At 40.5% G+C, this 17,723-nt stretch overlaps 1 protein-coding gene and 1 non-coding gene across 41 annotated transcripts in view; one reads left to right on the forward strand and one right to left on the reverse strand.

Moving 5' to 3' along the window:
* GLIS3 (GLIS family zinc finger 3) overlaps nt 1–17,723 on the reverse strand; it is a 548,443-nt gene that overhangs the window by 260,474 nt on the left and 270,246 nt on the right. Inside the window, exon 9 of one of the 40 annotated variants that reach the window (XR_013386022.1) lies at nt 736–982. The exons of 38 other annotated variants lie outside the window; for them this stretch is intronic. Coding sequence is in view for 1 of the 2 variants with exons in the window: in XM_077909018.1 (XP_077765144.1) it covers nt 923–982 (60 nt within the window). In the remaining variant the exon portion in view is untranslated. Of the gene's footprint in view, nt 1–586; nt 983–17,723 lie in introns of those variants that run through there. One more of the 40 variants, XM_077909018.1, reaches the window with a different exon arrangement.
* On the forward strand, nt 1,623–1,728 carry LOC144289396 (U6 spliceosomal RNA). Its single transcript, XR_013357288.1, has one exon. It is a non-coding gene; the product is annotated as a U6 spliceosomal RNA (small nuclear RNA).

Below are 17,723 nucleotides of genomic sequence, written 5' to 3' on the forward strand. Positions count from 1 at the left end.
GCCCTTGCATGGGATGATACCCAAAGTCTGCAGGATGAGAAATTCGGTGCCCCTAATAGTTTGGTCTCAACCTCCACACATCTCTACCACAACGTATCCTACATCCTAACCCTACTGATATACTCAACCTGTATCTTCAGCCTTCTCTTTGAGTATTCTACTGGCCAGGAATTTACTTGCCTATCTCTCAGTCCAGGGAGATCTGCAGCCCCAAGTGCCAGCTGGAGGATCATGATCTCTGTGAAGCTGCCCCAGCACCACTCTCAGGCGGTAAGTCATTTATCCCCTCCCTAAGTTACCAGAACACTTGCCCCTTATCTCCATCATATCGCTGAACATGTTATAGTCCAACTTCTATCTTTATGTGTACCAGACAGTGCACTCTAGGAGACCAGAATCCTAGTCTTGGTACTTAACACAGCATCTGTCACATTTGTGGACTGTTTTTGACACTGGATTGAAGTCAATGAAATTTCAAAAGAATCTGTCAGCAACAAATCTTTAACAGTTAACCACACACAGGAAATTATGAAAAGTGGGTGTCTCCAGAGAGGAAAAGTGATGGATTGTGTTAAAAGACAGACACCCTTTCCACTGCATATCCTTTTCGTGAGTTTTAGATTTTTTTACTGCCCATGTGCACTATTTTTCCCCACAGTCTAGGGAGGCGCTACAGTCTGTGCCTGGCACTGCGCACAGTGGGGATTTTGGGCACCGTGGAAAAGCTTCACTAACCAAAGAAATTCTTGAACTTGGTGAAACTTCTGTGTAGATTATCCGAGTATTCCCTCAACTCCCACAGAGCTGTGCTGTTCTTCAGTTGTAGCATTCTGTCCAGCCTGATAACAGAATGATTTATGGACATGTCCTCCCCGCTGGGTCGTTGAGTCCTGAGAAGACAGGGACTCTCCACTCCTCACCTTCATGGACTCTGCAAGCTTCCAATGTAGTGCTCTGCACACCCTTGGCCGTCAACTTGTAACTGTTTAATTGAATTGGACAGACTATGAAGACATGGCAAATTTTCAGATTGAAAAAAAAAAGCAATAGTTATACTAGTTTGCAGCTAATAATCCATGTTAAGTGGAGGGAAAGAAGAGAAAACCTAAAATACTGTTAAGTGATAACAACAATAAATATTCGGTTTACTATTGTCAGACTGAATACAGAGCTAGAATAGCTATAAAAACATCACATATTTTGATGTGTTGTCATTCCTTATTTAGGTTATGGATTCATATATTTTATTCCTTCTGCACTTATCATGGCAAAAAGAGCATTGTCCTTTCACGTGAGAGCCTTGAGTATACACACAGCTACCACTCTACGGAACCACTGTTTGGTAGAAAATGAGAAAAAGTTTTGAGATGAAAGAGGAAAAGGAAAAATGGATTCTGAGATGATAGCCTTATAAATAAAACAGGACAATAATCAGCAATTTCCAGATAGATCTAAAACTTCACTCTCCCGGTGAAAATACTCCAACTAAATCCTTTAGAGCATGCGAAGCAGTTGGCAAGCCCCCCACCGTGAAGAAGAACAGCCCACACAGGATGTGGACTCTGTCCTCACAAAGCCGAATAGACAGTCATACTGACAATCACATTAGAAGTTAGAAAACAATGCTCGCCTTGGCAGCACACACGCTAAAACGGAACAATAGAGAGAAGATTAGCATGGCCCTCACGAAAGGATGGCACATGAAAGTTAGAAAACAAAAGGAAATTTAAGAAAAAAAAAACCCTACTACAACACAGGATTCATACATATGAGATGAATATTCACTGAGCACCAAATACAGAAATACGCAGTATCCATATGTGCCTAGGTGACACAAGAGATATGGATCTGCAGGTCCTAATCATGTCACACAGTCCAAGCCTATTTCCTCCAGGAAGTCTTTCCCTTTCTTCCTCCTTCTTCCTCCTCTCTCTCTCTCTCTGCCCCCCCACCACACACATGCACGAATACACACACACACACACACACACACACACACACACACACACACACACTTGTTCTCTCTGGCCCCTGAACACACCAGAGATTTATTTGGCCCTGCTTGTCCCGTTTTACCACTGTCCATTTTATGTTATGGTTAGTTACAGCCCTGTAATCAACCAATGAACTTCAGATCACCTGCACAGAGACCCTGCAGCACATTCACTCACTAGGAAACTCTACTAGTTAATGCCACATGAAGCACAGCTCACTGGCTAGACAAAGTCTGGTCACAGCATGGTAGGTCTGGATATGTCCCCTCTCCCCACATGCCCTAGAAGAATTCTACTTCTCAAAGGGAGTAAGGATATAGGGTATGGCAAAGAGAAGATAATAAAAGAGAAGTCAGTGGCATATAGATAAATTCTTCTTCTCAGGTCACTTGCAATAATTAATTTATTGACCTGCCTCCTTTTAGAAACAAGTATTAGGTTTTATTTTCCTTTGTAGGCCCTTAGCCCAATTATTTGCATAAAACATATGCTTAATAAATAGTTGGTGATTCAGTTGGTTCATTAAAGGGGAGTTGAAAGGTAAGAAAAAGAAATATTCTCAACTAGTACTCACTGAAATGAGAAATAATAAGGCCAACAAAAGAGAAGGTCAATTCTTCCTTACTTTGCCCATCTTAAGTGTGTCCTGAAGTGATTCAACAAGATGCCTTCACCAAATTTGAAAGGATATTAAAGTTCACAGGATACACAGCAAAGATAAAAATCAACAAAACAAAGACAACCTACTGAATGGAAGAAGATATTTGCAAATTACTTATCTGAGCTGGGATTAATATCCAAAATATATAAAGAACTTACACAACACCAAAAACTAATTTCATTAAAAAACAGAGGACCATAATGAACATTTTTCCAAAAAAAACCATATATAGATGGCCAACAGACAATCACAGAGAAATGCAAATCAAAACCACAATGAGATATCACCTCACACCTGTCAGAATGGCTAAAATCAATAACACAAGAAACAGCAGGTGTTGGTGAAGATGTGGAAAAAAAAGGAACCTTCATGCACTGTTAGTGGGAATGCAAACTGGTGTAGCCACTGTGGAAAACAGGATAGAGGATCCTCAAAAACTTAAAAGTAGAATTACCACATTCCACTACTGGGTATTTACCCAAAAAATACAAAAACATTAATTCAAAAAGATACATGCGGGGTATCTGGGTGTCTCAGATGGTTAAGCATCTGCCTTCAGCTCAGGTCATGATCTCCGGGGTCCTAGAATTGAGTCCCACATTGGGCTCCTGGCTCAGCAAGGAGCCTGCTACTCCTCTCTCTGCTGCTCCCCCAACTTGTTCTCTCCGGGTAAGTCTCAAATGAATAAATAAAATCTTTTTTTAAAAAAGATACCTGCACCCCTATGTTTACTACAGCATTATTTACAATAGCCAAAATATGGAAGCAGCCCAAGTGTCCAATGAGACATGAATAGATAAAGTAGAGGTGGTAAATATATACAACAGGATATCACTCAGCCATAAAAAAGAATGAAATCCTGCCATTTGTAATGACATGGATGGAGCTATACCATATCATGCTCAGGGAAATAAGTTAGTCAGTGAAAGACAAATACCATATGATTTCACTCTTATGTGGAATTTAAGTAACAAAAGAAATGAACAAAGGAAAATTGAGAGAAACAAAAAACAGACTCTTAAATACAGAGAACCACCTGGTGGTTACCAGAGGGGAGGAGAGTAGGGGTCTGAGTGAAAGCATTTTAGATTGAATTCACCTCAGTAAATATTGAGTATCAACTATATATAGGGTGTGTTTCCAATGCAGAGAGGAAAGATAAAAAAGACTTGTTCTTTTCCTCAAGGATCTTATAATCTTGTATCGCGTTCCTTGAAAAACTACAGTGCCTTTGACTATGATGCAAAAAAACACAATGAAATGTCACAATATTTATAAAGTCCTATGTTTTTAAAACCACGGTCAAAAGAGATACATTAGTATTCCTTTTGAGAAAGCCCAAGTACTTCACAGCCAAATCCCACACAGCAGCCTGCCAGTCCAAAGGGCCTCACCCTGAAAGGCCTGTCTTCATTCCTCAGAAAGAAAATAAAATAGACAAGTCTTCAGAAGAAGTTACCAATGACTTAATTTTGATAAAACCATCTATATCCATATGTCCACATTAAAAGAAAAAAAAAGCTGGTGGAAAGGCTTATCCCTCACAACTAACTTTAAACAAAATGTAAATGTTTGCTTTACTTTTATTTTTATGGACTGCTCCCAAAGATTTTGATCTGGGCTCGTTTTTCATGTCTCTTAATAACCAAATATTCATGTCTGCCACCGGTGCAATGCAACAGTTCTATGGGGATGCGTCACTCCATTAAAGAAAGGGGACAGATATCACCTATGAAATAGCTCACTTTAATACATTCAGCTCAAAATTAAAAATGAAAATGCCTGAAGAGTCTAATCTTGAATAGTGCATATTTTTCCCTTCATGAAAGGTTTAAGAGAAAACAAATATATGTATACATGTGTGTCAGTGCCTGTTTGTATCTTTTTTTTTTTAAGATTTTATTCACTTATTCATGAGAGAGGCAGAGACACAGGCAGAGACACAGGCAGAGGGAGAAGCAGGCTCCATGCAGGGAGGCTGATGTGGGACTCGATCCCGGGTCTCCAGGATCGGCCCTGGACTAAAGGCGATGGCAAACCGCTGAGCCACCAGGGCTGCCCAGTGCCTGGTTGTATTTTAAAGATAATACAAAACTATGTATTCCCATCTCAGCTTTAAGAATTCAAGCAACACATGACTACAGGGGAAAGGAAAACAGAGTACTATTTCAAAACTATTGGGGAATTATTGAAGAGGAACATTGCCGAAACCTAAAAATGTTAAAAACACAAAATTAAACTGTCAGGTACCTTCACTAATAAGGGAGTGAAGAGGGAAAAATCCATACTCTTTTGTGATCAAAAGATGCACATTTCTTCTTAGACAAAGTGGCACCTCCCTTTAGGTGTCATGTTTGTGGCCTACGGGGTATTAGATTCAAGAATGTTGCTCTTTGGTCTCCTGTGTCCTGTGTCAGTGGGAGGTGTCCTGTCTGGGCTCCCAGGGGCTTCAGGATACAAACTTCTCATTGCCACCCCATTTAGGTCAGTGTGCCTCTTCCAGAAACAGGCAGGAGGCAGAGCTGTGGCACAGATGATCTACATGGCTGCCTCCTCCCTCCTATGGAGGCCCAGGGCTCTCACCTTCTTCTAGAAAACACTACACTTCTCCTTATTCCTGGTTTCTTGCCTACAACCCACAGCAGATCCAAAACTGTGGTCTTGGCTTAATCAATATTTGATTTAAGACAACCCCTACACTTATTCATATTGAGGAACATTATACTGACTCACATTCAATGAAAACAAAACAAAACAAGCCTTTATTACAGTTTCTGTGGTATGTCCCAGGAGAATTTGTATTTTAACCTTCTTTGGGACTTTAAAAAAAAATTGGGTAGAATCAAGTGAGAACACCCAAGAGTGGAAGGAAAGAAGAAAGCTTCCAAGTCCACTGAAGCTATATTGCTGTCCTGCCTGACACACTCTGGCCACCTGGTCCAGGACACAGAAATCAGGAGAGAGGCATGCGAATGGTTTTAAGGCCAAGGATGCTGGAATCGGGCAAGTTTTGGCTCAAACATTGGCTCAGTCCTGTGACAGCTGCCTCAGCCACTGTGTCCCTCAGCTTCCTCATCTGTAGGATCGTAGGATCTCATCTCCTATAAGACACAGGGAGTAGTGGGCATGGCTCAGCAAGGATTCTTGCTGTGACTGCTGTTGCTGGGGCAGCTGCTACACTACCCCTGCCGGCCTGGTAGAGCCACTGGATTATACTTTCTGTGAAGAGAAACTTCATGCAGAGCACAGTGGTTGTAACCGCAGGCTCTGGAGACTGACTTCAAATCCCAACTTGGCCGTTTTCTGATGTAGGTAAGTTCCTTGAACAATTTATTTAACCTCTCTGTGCCTTAGCTTCCATTTATAAAAAGAGGATAATAATATCTATGGAGTTATTGTGAGTGAAAGTAATATATGTGAAATGTTTGCAAGAGTTGCACATAGTAAGCATTTTTCCACTTAACCTTAGTGTGTCTGTAGTTTTTAAAAAAGTATGATTTAAGGTAATAGGCACACAGATAACCTACGATAAGGCAGACATTTTGTTAAGCTACACATACCCATGCCCACCTGTGTACGTATGCATGTATATTTAATTATCTTCATTTACAGATGACAAAACTGAAGCACAGAGCAGGTAAGCAACAGGTTGAGCAGCAGAGTCATGATTTAAAACCAGGCAGTGCGGCTGCAGAACCCGTGCACTTCATCACTATGCTGTGCTGCCTAAAAAAGTGTTAAAACAATGAATGAATGTTCCTGCTGAAGAAATACAGACAAGAGTCAATGACCTTGACCCTACTGTTTTCAATGAGCAGGGACAGTTCTTGCAAAGTGCACACAAAGGGAGGACAAAGGCATGTGGAGGGCAGAGGAGGGCCGACTCAGTGTTGCCTCTGCAGGCCTGGCAGGGGTTTTCCAGCCAAAGGCGGAACACCAGAGTGGTCTAACGATATAAAAAAGGATACAGGGTTTTGGTCTTCAATCCAAAGCCACTTAGTTTACAGCAAGTTTTAAACTGACTGACAAGGAACAAATGTTTATTATGGGCTTGGCCTTCTATGGTACCATGAGGGATTGTAAATAATCAGGATATTGGTCTTGAGGATATTGCATGTTGGTCTTGAGGAAGCTTCCAGGAGGCCAAGGTATCTTCAACTTCCTTCCTAACTCAGCAGTGAGGCTGAATTGTCCACCTACAGCTCTTCCAGACTACAGTGGGTATTAGTGGACTTGATAGTGCTAAACATCCTACAGATGAACTCTAGGCCATTTGAGGTCAAAAAGACATTCATTGGTCACAACAGAACAAACTGACGAGAGGTCATCAATTCAGCAATATCCCTAAGGCTTTACCTCATAAATTCCCACTCCAAAAACCTAGAACTTTAGGTTGACTGTGCATTGAATCAGTATTTTGCTATAGACTAATTCTTGGGAGTGATTCATGGTTTTTCTCATCCTGTTTGAATTCAATTTCCAGTCAATGTCTCAACTTCCGGTCCTTCTAAGTCACATTTTCAGTGGATTCTTCCCAATAAAGGACTTTAAACAATCTAAAATCTCAGCCAAAAACACCAAGTGATGGACAGAAAGAGATAGGAAAGAAACACAGTAGGGAAGACAGGCTGAAGAATGAAGGAGAAAATCCCAATGGCTCACTGAGTTCTTAAGAAGATGAACATTTTTCATCTACCAGGTTAGCAAATCCTGTGTTCATGCAGCGTGGGAGCAACTGGCACTCTTATACATGGCTAACGAGAGTGCATGTTGGTCCCATCACCTATGGAGTGATGGAAATCTGCCAACAAGTATCCAAATTCAAATGCACATACCCTTTACACAAGTCATTCCCTGGACACAAACCTGGTAAGTGGGTGCCATTGCATGCTATATCAAAAGGACATCCAAACGGTGAGTACTTCTAAATTTCTGGAGAGATATGAATGAAAAGGTTTTATGATAACCCCAGGACATAACAATTACACACAGTATAACCTTATCTTAATTAACAAGTTAAAACAAATACGATGTCCAGGGAGATAGAGATCCTATTCGCTGCTGTCCCTTTGGTGACTAGATTGGGAGGTTTGTTTAGGTGGCTGCTGTGTTTTACAGAATTCAAGAGGAAGGCTTACTGGATTACAGGTCAAGCCATACCATAAGAGGACACGGTCTGAGTTTGAGAAAGGGGTGGACACAGGGACTCTAATCTCTCTTTTGCCTAATAATATATGCTCTTAGATAAGACACTTTACTTCTCTGATTTCCTTCATCCATGAATGACAAACACGAACTAGCTGTAAATTTGCTTCACTTTAATGATCCATTTATACTGCAGCTAAACGGAGCTGAACCTCTGTCTGCCCACACAGAAGAAAAACAGAACTAACACGTAAGAAACGGGTTCCTATTAATTGGTTGGCATCATAGTTGTCCATGACAGATGATCCTTGAACAACGCTGGAGGCTAGAGGCACCAACCTCACATGGTTGCAAACCCATGTATAATTTTTGACTCCCCCAAAACTTTACCAAGAGCCTATTGCTGATATGAAGCCTTACCAACAACATAGTCAATTGATACATATTTTGCATGTTAAATGTGTTATACAGTGTATTCTCACAATCAAGTGGGCTAGAGAAAAGAAAATGGTATTAAGAAAATCATAAGAGAAATTATATTTACAGTACTTGACTCTAAAAAATCTGCACATCAGTGGTGCTACAGAGTTCAAACCCATGTTGTTCAAGGGTCAACTGGACTTCTCTTAACCCTGCCAACAACTTCATAAGTTACTATTATCTTACTTTTTACAGTTTATTAAACTGAAGCTCAGAAGAGTTAAGTCATTTTCCGGATTCCAGAGCCAGCAAGAGACAGGGCAAGGAATCAAAATCTGCTGGATTTTACCCCAAATCGAGGTTCTTTGCTCTTTGCTGTATTTTCTCTACATCTGGTAACCCAAACTTAAAGAAAAAAAAGTCAACATCACTGATTTTATCAAACCAGGAAATGCAGCATCTGAATGCAAACCAGGAAGAGAAATATATTTTCAAGGGAAAATAAGGAAAAAGAGTAAAGATAAGTTTGTTCACCAAAGGATTAAATAGATAATTAAAATTAAAAATTTCTCTGAATCACCATAAATGACTTAACATCTATGTTTCTACCTAGTGCTAAAATAACCAGATGACTTGTTGTTAATTGATTCTATTTAGACTAAGGTAAATACGGGTGTTTGGTTCTTTTTTGCCTACCAGTTTTGTTACAAAGACATAGACTGAATCACTGCTATACCTAGTCCAGGAATAGTTCCAACTCAAAGGTCATTTGTATTGTTAACTCATACCAAAAACAAAAGTCACACATTCATCCTATGAATAACTCCAGAACTCTAGGTCCTCAATGGCCCTTTCTTTAATTAAGCCACCATTTATAATTTTTTAAAAGCAGAGTTAAGGGGTATGGGGGGGGAGAGCCGTTAATGTACTTAAATCCATCTAGTGGCTGAAGGACTAAATCAAAAATTAAAGATGAACATAAAACCTGAAACCAGAATATTCGTGGAAGAAAACTTAGATCATAAGCTCCCTGACAGAGGAGTTGGAGATGAGATTTTTTTCAATCTGACATCAAAAGTAAAAGCAACAAAACCAAAAATAAACAAGTGGGAATGCATCAAACTAAAAACAAAAACAAAGAAACTTCTGCACAAACTGAAAAAGCAACCTACTGAATGGGAGAAGATATCTGCAAATGATATATCCAATAAGGAGTTAATATCCAAAATATATAAAGAATGCATACAACTCAACAGCAGAAAATTTCCACAAAAATCTAATTAAAAATGGACAGAAGATCGGAATAGATGTTTTTCCAAAGAAGACACACAAATGGCCAAGAGGCACATGAAAAGATGCTCAACATCACTCATCAGCTGGGAAATGCAATCAAAACCACAATGAGACATCACCTCACACTTGTTAAAATGGTTAGAATAAAAAAGATAAGAAATACCAAAGCCTGTGGAGAAAAGGGAATCCTATGCGCTGTTGGCAGGAGTGTAAACTGGTGCAGCCAATATGGAAAATAGTATGGAAGTTCATTAGAAAATTAAAAATAGAATTACCATATAATCTAGTAATTCTGCTTCTGAGTATTTACCCAAAGAAAATGAAAACCCTAACTCAGAGAAATAAATGCACCTCCACGTCCACTGCAGCATTATTTATAACAACTAAGATATAGAAACAACCTAAGTGTCCATCAATGGATGAATGGATAAGGAAATCGTCTCTCTCTCTCTCTCTCTCTCTCTCTCTCTCTCACACACACACACACACACACAGGAATATTACTCAGCTATAAAAAGAGAGATGAAATCTTCCCATTTGCAACAACATGGATGGACTTTAAGGACATCATGCTAAGTGAATTAAGTCAGACAGAGAAAGACAAATGTGATCTGTCTCATTAAAAAAAAAAAAAAAACAACAATAACACCAAAACAAGCTCATGGATACAGAGAACAGATTGGTGGTTGCCAAAGGCTAGAGGTGGGTGTGGAAGAAACAGGTGAAAGGGCTCAAAAAGTTAAATTTAAAAAAAAAGGAAACTATTGCCTAGATATTATCAATTGGCCAAAGTTAAGGGGAAAAATGCCTTGCTGTGGGCTCTGGAAAAATTCAAGCATTACTCAAGTGGAAGCAATCCATTGTTCATAGAGCCTATATTAAGTGTTGGGGGCTTTACATGTATTATCTTTTAGTTCTCACAAGGCCACTTTCATTTTACAGACAAATATAATGAGTCATGGCATAGAGCATAACTGAGATTTATACCCAAGTGTATCTAGCTACAAAGGGTACTCAACCCTGTAGGAATGACCCAGTGGTTAAAACTGTTGCCACTAGAATAAGGTAGAAGTGTAGATAGTAAGACACAAAGTCCAATCTAGCATAAATATGTTTCATTTTGTTTTACATTGAATTACCCAAGTATTAATTCTGACCTCCCTATATCTTCCTTCCCTCTCACGCTTCCACTGGCTTAAGAACAGTATTTTAAAAGTCTTCAAAGAGGGGTACCTGTTTGGCTCAGTTGGTGAAGTGTCTGACTTCAGCTCAGGTCATGATCCCGGGGTCCTGGGATTGAGCCTTGCATTGGGCTCCCTGTTCAGCGGGGAGCCTGCTCCACCCTCCTGCTTGTGCTCTCTCATGTTCTCTCTCTCTCAAATAAATAAATAAAATATTTTTAAAAATAAAATAAAATCTTCAAAGAAAAAATGGTTTTAAAAATCTTCAAAGAACAGGGAGAGGAGGGAGATAGGGAAGCAAGGAGGCAGCTATCATAGGGGGACCTTAACTGCATATTACTAACTGTCCTGTATGATCCCACTTCTATGACACTCTGGAAAAGGCAAAACTATGGAGTCAATAGGATCAGTAGTGCCAGGGGTTTGGAGGGCGGAAAGATGAATAGAGCACAGGCTGTTCAGAGCAGTGGAACTATTTTGTATGGGAGGAGAAGGGTGGATACATGTCATTGTACATGTGTCCAAGTCCACAGCATGTACAACACCAAGAGTGAACCATAATGTAAATTCTGGACTTAGAAAGATTACAATGCGTCCATACAGTTACAAGTGGCAGATTGTGTGTGTGGAGGCAGGGTGTACTGAAGAACTCTTTGTCCTTTCCATTTAATTTTTCTGTGGACCTAAAATTGCTCTAAAAAAATAAAATCTACTATTTTTTAAAGGTAATTATGTACTGTAGAGAAAACAAAATTTGTTCAGAAAAGGAAGGGCACTCACAGTTCGCTCTAGGGCTCAGCCAGAGTCACATCCAGGTTTTGTGAGGCCTGAAGCATAAACATTTGGGGTAGGAGGAAGGTGAGAGGGGACTCTTTAAGGAAAGAAAAACACTAAATCAGAAATCTGATTAAATCTCAGAGAATTTCTAGCACCTTTGTAAAAAATAAAAAGAAAGAAATGAATAAAATTACAGTGTAGTAACCTTAATCTGAGGCTGATGGGAGTGGGGACTACTCCCCACCCTGAGTTGAGGAGCTATCAGAGCCACGATCTGGCCCTCTGAACAAGGCTGGAGGGGGACGAAAGAGGCAGAGATGCAGTGGGGGTAAGACAGCTGAGAAACTGACCAAAGAAAGGAAAAGTTAAGCTTGAAAGAAGTCATTCATCACTCTATGGAGAGGTTCTGTTTGCAGAAATCTTTATTCTCAGAGGGACCTAAAGGTCTGGAGAACAGCCCATCTCCAATCTGCTGGGGCAGCAGCACCTGCTCTTATAACTTCCTGCCATCCAGAGCCACTTGGGACCAAGCTTCTCTCTACTATAAACTAGGAGACAAAAGGGGAGTTTCCTGGGGGGCTCAGTCAGTTAAGCACCCAACTCTTGATCTCAGCTCAGGTCTCAATCTCAGGGTTGTGAGTTCAAGCCCTGCCTTGGGCTCCACACTGGGCATCAAGGCTACTTTAAAAAAAATAGACAGACAGACAGAAAGGATCCTTCCAGGGTTAAGAGTAAGAAGGTATGAGTGAGCCTTGGCTTGAGTGAAGACCTACAAGACTAAAAGGACATCAACCTTGTGAGAAGAAAGAGGCAGAAACATGGGCCCACATGAAATTCTGGGCTTTGGGACTCAGCTGAGAGCAGAAAGGTGGACCCACCTGATGTTTTCGTTACTTCTCTTAGAGTTTACCTGGGTGCCCTTCATTGAGAAGGCAGGTGGAGGGAGGTGACTTCTCCTATGACCACCTCCACTTCCTCGCTCTTCTGGGACCTATGACTGAGTACTTCAGAAATTAGTGGATAATCTGAAGCAAGAGATCAGAGACTCTACCAGCATCACACACTGAAGGTTTAACCAGGATAAAATATTTTAGAAGAGAAATAACCATAGACATGTGATGTCCTGTTGTACTATGTGAACCACTTTGCTCAGTTTCAATGATATTTTCATTCTATCCTGACTCCGATCAACATGGATAGTTTATTGGGATTATGTCCCAAGAACCCAATGGTGCTGAATTTGCATCATACCCCAAAGTACCAAAAAGGCTCACCAGTCATGCGCAAGCATGCACATACACACACATACACACAAATAAAATTCTGAAAAATTAAGTTTCCATGTACTTGTGGGTCACTTCTGGGCTCTATTCTATTCCACTGATCTATTTGGGTGTTTGCTATATTATTCTTACAGCTTTATGTGTACGAGAAAAAGTTCATAATTTTTTTTTTTTTAGTTCATAACTTTTTAAAAACAGGATCTCAGTACCACATTGAGAAGCCCACAGATCCTTCTACACAGCAGGGCACTGGATGATTAAAGAAGGAAGAGCTGGTGCGGTTGAGAAATAGGAAAATAAAAACAAATTTCTATCTATGAGAATTTGATTTCTCACTGAAGTTAAGGAACAAATCCATTTTCAAGACTTTGTAACACTTTCTTACTCAAATGCTAATTCCCTCTTGCAATTCTGAATAATGACTGCCTTTTAAAAATCCTGCAGCAACACACAGAGCCATGCCATTCACTGACCTTGGAATATTCCTAATGAGATGTCCCTCTGTGATACAAGAATTACTAATGGGGGATGGGAATAATGAATGGGGGGGGGAGCGGAAGATGAATGATATACCAGGAACACCGTTAACATTTTTCATGAGCAAGATCGATATGGTGTGTAACAGAAACATAATAAATCGCTTCATCAACTAACCCTCACCCCTGGAGAAAGCAACTCAGAGGTTTGGCGACAGAAGCCAGTAAACAAATTACCCTGAGAGATTAATTGGATGTGAACCCAGGTCTCTCTAGCCCTTCCTGCTTCCAACTGTATACAGTACAACTGTGCCTTAAAACTATCAGGATGTTTAGACTTAATCCAATTTCTAACTTATTGAAATATTCTTTCCTGTCCCTTGCTGTTACATCATACTTCTTTGCCTTTTTACTTTCTAGTAAGAGGCCATGAAAAAGCTGAGACGAACAATTGCAGGGATCTTAATTCAAGCACAGAGAGAGACTCACGATTCCATTTCCTTAGAAGCTTACTCATTCGTCTTTCCAAGTTAGCTCTCACATATTGCCGAGAGACATGACACAAATGTGCTCACTGAGCTCAAAGGGAGGGATGCCTGTGTCCAGGGCAGAGTGTGATAATCCTAAAGCTCCCATGAGATGGGCTCAGATACACCGTACAAGTGTGTTCGGAGCCCTGATGCATGACAGACCAGGATGTGTCCCCAGGAGACATCTGCTCTACCCTGCTCTGGCTTGCAGGCTGTGAGAGACATGTATAGCTGAGGCTGGACTGATGAACATTCCAGAAACCTCAGGAATGAAAGATGAACTTGGCACCTTCTCACCTAGGCTGTGCCCTCATTGTCTCTTCAGTATAAAACCCTGCTTACTGGTTCATGGTCTTGCCCCCGCAGCAAAAGTGAACATTTTAAAACACATATGTGGTCAGTTCCTTCTCCTCTTAACATGTTCCAGAGGCTCCCCAGCACCTCGAGATCAAGTCCAAAATCCCGCAGCATGGCTCACTGTTGTCCTGACGCCAAGAAGGAAAAGCCCCAGCTGTAGCGCACTTGTTGGAGGCGGGCACGGGGTGGAGGGAGGTCTGTATCAGTTCCTAGGGCTGTTGTAAAAAGTACCACACACTGGGTGGCTTGAAGTAACAAAAACTCAATGTCTTACAGCTCTTGGGGCCTAAAAGTCCAAAATCAGGATGGGGGGGGGGGGGCGGAGAGGGAGGGTCAGGTGGTGCACTTTCTCAAGGCTCCTGGGGACTTGCTGGCATTCCTTGGCTCTGCTTCTGACTGCACCCAGGCTTCTCTGTGTCTGTTTCTTCACTTCCTCTTCCTTTCGTGCATGTCTGCCTCTGGGTCTAACTCTCCCCTTTTTACAAGGGCACCAGTTGTACTGAGTTAGGGCCCAACCTAATGACCTCTTTTTAACCTGATGACCTCTAGAAAGGTCCTATTCCCAAACAAGGTCATGCTCTGAGTACTGAGGATAATGCTACAAGCATATCTTTTTTTTTTTTTTTGCGGGGGGGGGGGTGGGGGGAGACAGGATTCAAGCCATAACAAAGTCCTACTCTGAGAAGAGGCCTGACCCTCTATGCCCCTTCCCAAACTAATTTCTATGGGTTTCTGTTTTGCAGGACACATTAAGTTACATATTATAAAGTATAATCAGAAATATGTGACTTTATGTTTTAAAATGTTTGCATTTCATCTCACCTCCCCCCATAAAGAATTTTAATTGCTTAAAATGTGATTTCACCCTCTAATTCCTAATACTATCCTGGGTGAAAATGGTAAGATTTAGAGCATAATAGAAGACTGTGTTGTGTAATTAATTAACTTGGGCAATTCTCTCCCATAATTTCCCTGGGACTCAGTTTCCTCACCAGTAAGGTAGAAACAATGAGATCTGCCCATTCTGCCTTCCATATTGAATTTTGTAACAATAAAATGGCATGTACTATAAAAGAATGTTTTGAAAAGGTATGAAATGGTATAAAAAGGAAAGATCATGGCCTTCTTACTCTTAGTCACCTTTCTGTTAGACATTAGTAACAGACATCAGACTTCTTACAAGAGAAAGCAGAACAAGTGAGGTAGTATAAGCAAATGAAGTTTACACTGGCAAGACAGTTTCCTCCGATCTTAACTGGCTTCACTCCCTGCCAGGGCTGACCTGTTAGACCACACTCTCCTAGTCACAAACTTACCCTCTTACCTGCATTTTGGTCCCTCAAAAGTTGATCACTCACAAAATGAGGACAAATAACTTCTGGAAAATGTGAGACAGTGTATTTGTGTGTGTGTGTGTGTGTGTGTGTGTGTGTGTGTGTATACTCTAAAGGAAGTCTATAAGAAAATAGGGTAAAAGACACCTAATTAGGAAAAACAAGTAATTTTTTAAAAGCTCACTGCCAATACCTCTTGATAACATGAATCCAAGATACGTAATTTTTTATTAAGTGAAAAATGTGCTTTTTCCAGAATAGCCACATTTGAAAGGCAAAATTACATCATCTTAAGTAAGATGAGATGATTCTGTGTCTAATTAGCTGATTTTAACCAAAGGAATAAAATCAATGGTGTCTCTTTCTTCTAATTTAGCAGGATTTGAGTGGCCATTTTCACAAGTAGAATCACAGAGTTACATAATGTTTAAATGGTATAATATTGTTGGGGGTGGGGGAATGCAGGGCACTGATTCTTGTCAAACTTGAAGGCATAGAGAGCTATTTTCCTCACCCACTGTATCATTGCACAGCTTTAACTCACAGAAACAGAAACTGCCCAATGGATGGAATTCTGCATGGCCCACATGCCTGGTGCTCCTCCAGGGACCTCTAGTTGTACAAGACCACAGGGCAGGCAAAATGAGTGGTGGCCCTGGTGTTGTGCAATATGGCAGTCCTAATGAGCTGGAACTAGGATTTGGGGCCATCCTAATGAGATGGAACTAGGATTCAGGGCCCTAGAAAATAGCTGGGGATGGAATGGAGTAGACATAACTCACAATTACCTCATGGAAGGCTGTCGTGGAATAGAAAAAAGCTCTGGCCTAGGTGTCCAACAGACCTGGGTCCTGGTTCGCAATCCAGTACTAACTGGCTATAGAACCTTAAAGATCATGTGATCTGTTCCCTCATTTTAAAATGGAAATGAAAACCACAATCACCTTTTCTACCTCCGAGGATCACTGTGAGAATCCAGTAAGATTATGCGTGGGACAATGCTTGTAAACCTGACTTAGCAAATGGATGACACAATCTTCTCAGATAGAATTCAGCTTCCCTATAGTCTGTCTCAAACAATGAAAACTCTTTTTCTCTTGGGATCCAAAAGTAAATAATCAAATATAGCTAGCTGTTCCTACTTAATTTTATCCTGTCATGAACATAGTGGGCTTTTTCTTATTCTGCATAAACCACATAAGGCTGTTTTCATTTGCCATTGTCTCATTATCATTGCCACGAGTCCTTCTGTATAAAATATCTCCAAACCAAGTCCTGACTCAAAAAGTCTCCTGGGTGGAACAGGCTGGCTAAACAATTGGTGTCTCGTGTTTATATTTTTCTAGGGTAATACTGTAACTACCGATAATTATACCTACTGTCTTACTGATGAAGAGCCAGAAAGCTGTTTGTTTTGAAAACTGCTTCTAATTAGCTGATTTCAATAAAAAGCTTAATCATATAAGCACTGCTGGCTTGACACAGATCTACAAATCTCAAGCTCCTTTTGGCTTTTCTTATTAAAGTTGGGTCATTTTTGGATGAGAACTTCCTTTTCTGTTGATGGGTAATTCTATTTCATGCCATCCTGGGTACTGAAAGTGTGCCCTTTCTATGACTTATTCTAAATAGAAGAGTGAAATGAGTTTCAATTCTAATGTCAAGAAGCAGAGTATCCAAGGGCAGACACAGTGAACTGCAAATTTGGACCTCTAAATTTATATATATTTTCAGCAAACTATGGTTTTATTAAGAGTACTGAACGGGTGAGAAGTTAAACATTGACCGGGATTATTCTCATCTAAGGCTAAATTTCTGGCTTAGAAGGTCACATTCTATCTACTTTAGATGCTTTCCCATTAGAAGAGGATAAATTCTAGATACAAACATTCTTTTAGGGCCGGGAACAAATCCTCCATTTGTATCACAATTTCCACAAGCAAAGGAAATCCTAGTATCAACTAGGTTCTTGGAAACATTTTTGGCCCTTCCTACTGTAATTTTGTACACATAGAGGATTGCTTCTTCATCAATTAGCCATCAGAAGTTTCCCAGGTCATGTCCAGGGTCCTTGATGAGGGCAGGGAAGAGGAAGAGGCTCTTATAAGCTCTCACATGGCAAAGCCAACGGACATGGGGTTTTTTGTTTTGTTCGGAGTTTTTTTTTAAGCCAAATGTTTGTGTTTTAGGCCCTGGCTGCAATCTCAAAATAACTGCCCTGTCTCTGCATAAATAAAGCTGGTAAATTCAGGTTTCCCTAAACTCAACCAGG

Source organism: Canis aureus, chromosome 1 (genome assembly GCF_053574225.1).
Source record: "Canis aureus isolate CA01 chromosome 1, VMU_Caureus_v.1.0, whole genome shotgun sequence".
Taxonomy (NCBI): domain Eukaryota; kingdom Metazoa; phylum Chordata; class Mammalia; order Carnivora; family Canidae; genus Canis; species Canis aureus.